Consider the following 9225-nt stretch of genomic DNA (forward strand, 5'->3'; position numbering starts at 1 on the left):
ACTTTACTCACATTTTAAAACCAATATAAAAAAGTGGGTCTCATATTCCACTAACTTTTCCAACCAATTCTTCTTTACATTTTTTAAAATCCGTGCCCACAATAAGAGTGACAATTATTGTGGGATAGATGGAGTAATATGGAATACTCTCTTTCTCCCACAAAAGATATCACACTTGTGGGACTGCACGAGATTTTAGGAGGCTTTATTTTGTGTGTTAAATGGAGAGAGAAAATATAATTTTTATATTCATGTGAGACAAAACTTCTTTCAAAAATGGAAATGTGACATTTTTTTTGAGGCAAACTATAAAGGAAAGTGTGACGGAGGGAGTAGTTTTTTTCACGCACGCTATCGAATGTGATCAGATTATTTACCAACTTTTTACTTTTATGTCCAACAGTTTATTTATCATTTCAGTGAAGTAGCTATGATGCATATTTCAATCCCTTTTGATGATTAAATCATTAAAACTTAGCATAGAAGAATACTACATACATTGATTTGTGAAATAATCCTTGGATAGTGTAAAGCCAAAGGAAAACAATGTTCAACTATTGATTGACAATTTTTATGGCTGTTGACATGTCAAGAAAATATATTACTAGTAGTATGGTTATTCAATAAAAAATACCTATTTCGATTTAACCAAGAATTATTTTTTGGGATGCTATATTCGAAGGTCGATATTAATAATATGAGTATGTGTGCAAATTCCAATCACCAATGCGGTCATAGTCACATTTTTATAAACTTAACTGAGCATATTTTTAGGATCTCGCTCACGACGATGAACGAACCTCTCAAAATATATTTGATGGTGAGTAGTACATTTCTACCTAAAATGTTGAAAATTGGATTGGTGAGTGGTACGTGTCATATGTAAAATATGGGGGTGTGTATGGGGTGTGTTACAGTCAGAACAGTGTTACGGTCAGAACGTCAAATCATATACATTTTATGCACATATAATGTACCCACCCCATATGTAATAATGTACCACCCACATATAATGTACATTCAGGGACGGAGATAGCACTGACCAAGCCACCGCTACAGCGGGGGCTTGGCCGATGCCGGACCCAGTATCCCCGCCCTGGCCGCCATCGTCGTTCTGCAATTGTGCGTGTTTTTGCAAAATTTGATTTGGGGAAGAAGAGAGTCTTACTTGGCTATTAGTTATACTAGTATCACACCTGTGCGATGCACAGATTAAATATTTTAAAATAATAATTTTAAATTATAGGTTATTTACAAAAAATTTAAAACATTATAAAAAATGTATATAATAACTATGAATTATACGGCTAAAACATACTCCCTCCGTCCCAAGATAAGTGACTTGTATTCCTTTTTGGAGTGTCCCACTATAATTGACCTATTTCCATTTTTAGCAAAAAGTCATTCCTCTTACTTTATTCTCCACCTACTTTATTCTCTCTTCTCTCCTCTACTTTTCCCTCTCTCATACTTTACTCTCTCCACTTTAACTTATTTAAATATCATTCCTTAAATCTCGTGCCCAAAAGAAGTAGGTCACTTATCTTGGGACGGAGGGAGTATATATTAAACATGAAATAATTAAGAATGAATCATAAAAATTTGGAAAGCTTTGATTCATAATACATGAATGGAAATTATTTGAAATAACATCATTTCATTAAGTTCTTCAAAGAAAAAAAAAATAATCCATGTATCATGGAGTACTAAATAAAAATACTATTCCTATATTAGAATTAATTGAAAGTATAACATCTCACGAACTACTTTCTATACAAAAATTTCATAATTGTGAATAAATAAATTATAAATCAATATTATTAGACTAATTCAAATTAACTTATTACTATTTTGTTATTAATTGACACACTTAATAACAACAAATTTTAAAAATTGACATGGAATAAATATAAAACAATAGCTAAATGATTCAGGCAATATTAAAGTAAAACTTAAAAAAAATTAAAAAAGAATTAAGTTATAATATACTATTTAATTTATAAGAGCATTAATACTTCCATAACTCAACTTATATAGATATGTGGAAAATAAATACTGATATAGTATAATTTTCTATCATGGGACAGAGGATATAGTAATAACGTCTTATATAAGTGATCCAAAAAGATGGTAATATATATTAGTGAAGGCTATCGCTTAGCCAAATATATAACGGACCAATTATATAGGCAAGCTTAAACTTAAAAGCCTAATAGCTCATCTTTATAACAAAAGGAATAACGACAAGCTTAAACTTAAAAGCCTAATAGCTCATCTTTATAACAAAAGGAATAAACTACAGTTCATCAGACTAATATAATTATTGAAGAAGATTAGACCAAAAATATAAGGACCAATAATATGGGGAAGTCTAAACTTGATGAATAGCCTAATATCCAATCCACAATTAGTAGGACTATTAGTAATATTATTATTGAAAAAGACTAAATATGAATATGCAAATTGGACAGGAGTATGCCAGCTGTGATGCTACACAGAAATTTCACCATATCATCGGCCTTCGTCCACGTTGTGCCCCTCTACCTCATTCTCTGTCGTTGTGAAGATTAAAAAAAAAAAACAAATAAACAAAACAAAACACACAACCACAATGAAAATACAACAAATGATAAACATGAAATTGTACGAAAAAACGTCACTTCCTTAAGTATTGCACCAAACTTTTCGTGTAAACTTCACGGAAAAGTTGCTTGAATGCTAACGCCCTAAGCAAAAAAAATATAATCAATGATTTTATATAATTTGCATACAAACATAAAATAACTCATTAAACAACATACCGCACGGTAATGAAAAACACTATAACCTGATGGCATTGGTTATGGCTCCATGAGCAGTAGCTTCATAAACGTGGATGCAACGAACTTCAATAACAAAATAAATTGTGGAAGGCTCCAAATCATTGAGAAAGGTGAAGAATGATTCCATGATGTCGACGTTTTTTCATAAGATATGAACAAAAATATCAAACTTAAGTGTGAGGTAAGTAGGAATGTGTAGATAGTAAGTCTTCAAACGTCATATTTATAGATAAAACATTAACCATGAGATGTTTTATAACTTCTCCAAATTAAAGTCATTAATTTGCACCTTTAAATGTGAATAATAAGTTTTAAAAACTGAATAATTAATTAAAAAATTGATTGATGGATGCAAACTGTATACGGACACACATTAATTTTATAAGAGAATTTAATATTTTGATTTTTTATTCTATTCTCATAGATAATTCATGATAGCAAATATGTAACGGTAAAATAATGATGAGCAATAATTTTTGGATATTAAATTGAGTGTTACAAAGAAATGAAATGACATTTAATTAAAATAATTTTATATTACTCGATACTTATGAAATTAAAAGAGACTTAATCTTTTAATCTAAAATGGCAGATAGATGAGTTTCTTATTAAAAATTTTAACCTATGTAATACGCATATATACTTGTTTGGTTCTTAAATGAGAGTTAGTGATTTCCTATGTGCATAAAAATAATTTTGTACGTACATAATTTCTTTAATATATTGAAATAAATTAAGATACACACGCGGTGTGAAAATTATGTTAATTCATCAATATATACATGATGGATTTCTAACCCAATAAAAATTATTTCCCCACACAATAATGTGATTAGATTGTAACTGCCATTTTAAATTATCATAATTATTACTAATACAATTCTTAATTTTGAAAGAAGTTACAAATCCTATAATTATTATTAATACACTATATTGTTTAATACAAATATATTTTAAAAATATTCTAAATTAGTACTCAAAACACAACTTTTATATGATGAAGATGTATAGATAGATTTTCATTTGTAATACCCAAAATGATATATGGACAAAGAAGATGCTTATTAATTATGATTCCCACATTTATCGGTTATTAAATAATTAATTATTGAATTATAAATGCTATAGGCATTGATTATCATGCCCAATTATCAAATATTCAAATTAGTCCATAACTTATAAGTATTTCAAAATGAGGATAAAATTTATAAATATTTCAAAAGAAGGCCAAAACTCGCCTTTTATATATGTATAGATAGATGTTATGTTGGGCTTGGGTCATTAGGGATTAATGATTGGAATGGAAGCCCAAATTTCTAAGTATCTAATTAATTAGTATATTAAATCTTATTTATACAGCTCAACATTATTAAGAAGATGCAATAATAAATATTATATCATATTCCAAGTTTCCAAGCACCATGTTTACTTTAATATTTTGTGATCTTCTTCTTAAAATTATATTGTATAGTTTATTTAGGATATTTCTTTAGTCTCTTTTTATATTCATCTATTTTTTCAATATTATGAATATTTATATACTTCCTCTGTCCCACAAAAGATGTCACACTTTCCTTTTTAGTTTGTTCCATAAAAGATGTCACAATTTCAGTGTTGGAAAAGTTCCCTCTCACATGAATATAAAAATAATATTTTCTCTCTCCATTTAGCACATAAAATAAAATCTCCTAAAATTCCGTACCGTCCCACAAGTGTGACATCTTTTGTGGGACGGAGGGAGTACTACTTTTTATACATATTATTATATGTCATAGTGTAAGTTTTGAGACAATTACTTCCTTTTTACTATAAAAGTATTGATGGTAAAGTTAAAGACCTCTCTCTTCCAATATTAGAAGAGCATATAAAGTATTCAAGTGATCCAGATATCAGTGAAATATTTTTTCAAATTTTTTTTTGATAACAAGACTATTATTTATAATTTAAAGTCATGATGATCCATCTAATACAATTACTATAATTTAGTGTCTCCTAAAAACTATAAAATATTATAAATAAAAATTAGATTAAATATTTTAATATTATTTTTAAATTCAGCACCAGCTTCCTTAAAATTCTAGTTCAGTCCCCGTGTATATTATATGGGGATGTACATCATTTTGGGGTGGTACATTATTAAATATGGGGTTGGTACATTATATGTGCATAAAATGTGCATGGTTTGACGTTCTGGCAATATTTAGTGTTCTGACCTAAATACATTCCTATGGGTAATAAGTAATAAGTATTCCCTTTGTTCACTAAAAATAACAACACGAGTAGACGACATGAATTTTATTGAAGAATTGGTAGTGTAAGAAAGAAAAAGTAGATAAAATAAATGAGAAAAAGTGTATTAAGTAAAGTATTAAAAAAAAAACTTATATTTTTGGATGAGATTATTTTTTTTATGAATAATAAAAAAGATGACTATTTTCCATAAATGAGGAATAGAGCAAATCATAAGCACCTGTGATATTATGTAATCGACTCCTCACTTTACAATTTATGATTAGTTTGCTACTTGCTAGTGAATATACCGATGAACTAAGTGAACAATAATGTTATCATGTTGAGTGGATAACAAATTATAATCAGTTTACTTATAAATAGGGATTATAAATAGGGACGTCATTAGATGTTAACTAATTTTCAATTCATAATTTAGAAATTTTTAAATTTTATATGTTAAAATTATTACACAAATATATAGATATATCAATATAATATTATTGATATATTTATGTGTCTGTGTTGATATTTTAATTTACATGATGTATTAATAAGGTTATATCTTGTGTTATAATTTTTATACTATCGTATTGAAAATTCTGCATTTTAGATTCACAATTAGTTTTATTATAATGCAACCCCTTATAAATATACTCATTTAACAAAAAATATGAAATTCTAATACTATCACTTAGGGCATTAGCGATTGGGCCGATTCCCAGAGCCGATGGATCGGCCCCCCAATCGCCTTCCACCGGTCACCATAGTGGGGAGGGAGCCGATCTCCCTTCCCCTTCGCCTTCGCCGTTGCGCCGATAAATCGGCCAAGCCGATGCACCTATCGGCTCCGTATCGGCCCGCGATAGGCCTCCATTGCGGAGGCTCGGGCCGATGGCGGAGCCGATTTTCCTTTTTTTAATAATTATTTTTTAAATTTTCTTCTCCTATTTAAATACCTCAATCCTCTTCATTTCACACACCCACATCCTTTACTTCATAATTTTTCTCACTAGAAATGTTTAATTTCACCCATACTTCGGATTCAGATTCGGATTCCGAAGCCCATCATGCACTCCAACGTGATATGATTGAAGAACTTTGGTCAAGGAAGGCCGATTTTTTATTTAAATTTGTTTCTCGTTGTATTCTGTTTTCCAATATTGTAATACATCGAAGAATGAATTTATTATGCAATTTTATGCGTTTTTTAGTTTTTGAAATGAAATGAGATAGGCTCTGGGATGGGCTCTCTATTGCAGAGAGATAGGCTCTGGGATGAGCCTGCTGACGTGGCAGGAAAAAATGGAGATAGGCTCTGATATGGGCTCCGGAGAATGGCCCTTATTGCTAATGCCCTTATACATGGCGCGTTTCAACTAAATCGATGAAGTCAGTAAGTTATATTACTCCCTCCGTCCCGTAATAGATGTCATACTTTCCCACAAAAGAAGTCACATTTCCATTTTTGGAAAAAGTTATCTCTCACATGAATATAAAAATTATATTTTCTCTCTCCATTTAACACATAAAATAAAACCTCTCAAAATCTCATGTCGTTCCATAAGTGTGATATCTTTTGTAGGATGGAGGGAGTATTATGGTTAAAAGTTGTTAAACTTATAAAAACGTTGATAGAAGCAAGTGATGTCGGTTTGAAACTTTGAATTCGAATAGACGTGAAAATAAGAAAATTCTCATCAATTATACTTTATTTGATCATTTTCGACAATACAACGGTAAAAAAATTGTATTACTATCTTTTAAAATACCATCAAATCAGAATCTGTTCATCAGCAGAAAATTCAGTTCGTTCATCAATCGCAACACTTAAGCTCGGAATTTCCGCCATTCCAATCTCTATACAGTTCTTGTCGTGACCGATCTCCGACTCACCTTCAACTCCATTTCCAGTTTTGCTCTTGAATTTCGCCATCAAACTGAGCTCGTTTACCGCATCACCAATCTGTTCCACGCTAGATACCATATCGGTCATCACCACGGCAATAGGTATTATTTGCAGAATATCGCTTTCATCTCCCTTAATACCCGATCGCAGTAGAATTTTTAGATTTTCCGACGCCGTTTTTAGGTTTTCGATGTGTGGATTAGCTGATGATGGCTTCGTCATTGTTTCTATTGCCCATGCTAGCTCTTTTAATGTCTTTCCAGATTCTGAAAAGGCCTCTTGGATTTTGCATTGGATCTCTTGCGGTGCCTGTAGTTGTGGCAAAAATTATAATTCTAGTTAATTCTACAACCGATTTATGAATGCTATACTGATGTATGCATGTTAAATTGTGTGTTTATTAATGAGTGTAGTGTAGTTCATGAGATGAGGCATCGTTAAATCTAGAAAAATGTTTGAGATGTACTTGAATGTTGGAGTTTAAGTAGTCATTGATTGGTTCAAGTCGGCAGGCACACTGCCTTGTCAAGTTTCCTATTTTGAGGTATTGTTTCCATGGGTGACGAAACATGAACTGACCATGCCCCGGCTCCCATCCGGCTAGATTGGCCTGTAAATGTGGAATTCCCTATCAATAATGGAAGATTCATAGTTAAAACATGCCTAGTTTTACAGGAAGTTGTTTCACTTACCAATGTTTCTTCCCTCCCTTTTGAATCAACAAGGATACTGTTTAGGTTGCTTATAGATGGTTTTGTTATCTCTATCCGTGCATCAGACGATCTTTTGAAACACTGATCCATGTGCTCTGTGTTGATAGTAAAAATTGAATAATCATGTCCAGGAATCAGTCCAACATCATATCTGTATTAAGTGATGTAATATCGTAGAATACCTTCCAAGAAATTTCCAAGTTGGCTTATGTTTTTACCCACATATTTGTGAAGATCTTCACCGGCCCACACAGGGTAGATGAGGATGCAGACAGCCAGGCAAGTTGATGCACCAATGACTATGGTTACAAACCTCGCTTGAGCCAACTTTATTACTTCATTAATTCGAAGACCAGATATGGAAACCAGGCTAAATGTCAAAATGAATATAAGCATCCCATAGTCATATCTGGCCTTCACTTTGGGGAAGAATCGTACGAAACTCATGGCTACAGCTGCAAAGGTACATGCTATTTTAGTAATAGGATCAGAAACTTTAGGATTTTATCTTCCTTGCTGCATATTTACCTTGTATGAATACAAATAGTCCAATCACATATGGTTCGTTTTCCCCCCCACTCAAGATGGCCAAGTGATTAGCTCCAAGAGCAAGGGCAGCAGCTGCTAAGGTTGCTAATCCTCTGTTCAGGCATTTTCCAATTGTTCCACCTAAAAAGAACGTAAATGCATGAGCCATTTAGGTTTCTTTCCCGAAACTAGTAGTATGTGACATTGCCTAGATATTTTGGTCTATGTTAGTATATTTGCTAAGCTTTTGACATGTAAAAAGTAGGGTGTGCTTGAGTTTAAGGGATATGAGAACATACCTACTGAGAATTCAAAGACAACCACCACGGTCATGACAGCCCACATTGCAGAGGCACCAAGGTTGTTGTACAGAGGCTGGAGGTAGTACAACAGTGATACTAATGTTACTGTAAGTCCGACCTTGAGGGAATGGATCAATCTTCTTGGATCGTCCTTTGCTAGCTCTATTGCTTGCCTAGCTACTCCACGTAGTTTAGCTAGTGGCTTAGATGGAATATCTCTAAACCACAACCACCCCCTTATAAGAATGGTAGGTTTCTCTGAGTTTTCTGGCCCCACCATTGGTGTCTTATGAATATGACTATAACAGGTTTAACGTGGAATGGAGGTATGAAGTTGGCTCTTTAATTAGAGCTGTATGGATTGAGTTACTTATATAGGAACATAATGCATAGAAGAATATAATCATAGGAATAAATTCATTTGTGAAAAAGAATGGTCTATGTGCCTTTTTGGAGTTGTGTACCAAACAAGTACTAAATTTAGTGAAAAGATGAGGCTGCTTTAGTTGGTTGATCGAAGTGGGGTTTCATAGATATTGCAAGACATGTTGCTCATCAATAGGAGAGAAAGATTTAAAAGATATTTTTTATAATTTTCCAATAAATAGCAGTTTGCGTGTGGTTGAGGTATTATATATTGGGAGCTTTACTAGGAATAGCAGGTGTAATTTTACATATATTTACATTGTGCGACAGTGTGTAAATATTTTTATGTTTTTATA

At 32.1% G+C, this 9225-nt stretch overlaps 1 protein-coding gene across 1 annotated transcript; it reads right to left on the bottom strand.

Moving 5' to 3' along the window:
- Positions 1-6745: 6745 nt before the first annotated feature.
- On the bottom strand, positions 6746-8831 carry LOC125219870 (aluminum-activated malate transporter 2-like). Its single transcript, XM_048121952.2, has 6 exons — positions 8501-8831; positions 8202-8342; positions 7856-8128; positions 7653-7768; positions 7427-7570; positions 6746-7269 (listed from the first exon to the last, which is right to left on the bottom strand). The coding sequence occupies exons 1-6, from the start codon at positions 8781-8783 to the stop codon at positions 6826-6828; spliced, it is 1401 nt and encodes a 466-aa protein (XP_047977909.1). The 5' UTR covers positions 8784-8831; the 3' UTR covers positions 6746-6825.
- Between the last annotated feature and the right edge of the window lie 394 nt (positions 8832-9225).

The sequence above is a fragment of the Salvia hispanica genome, chromosome 1 (assembly GCF_029641045.1).
Source record: "Salvia hispanica isolate PSC_SH4W2 chromosome 1, Shi_PSC_v1, whole genome shotgun sequence".
In the NCBI taxonomy this organism is placed as follows: domain Eukaryota; kingdom Viridiplantae; phylum Streptophyta; class Magnoliopsida; order Lamiales; family Lamiaceae; genus Salvia; species Salvia hispanica.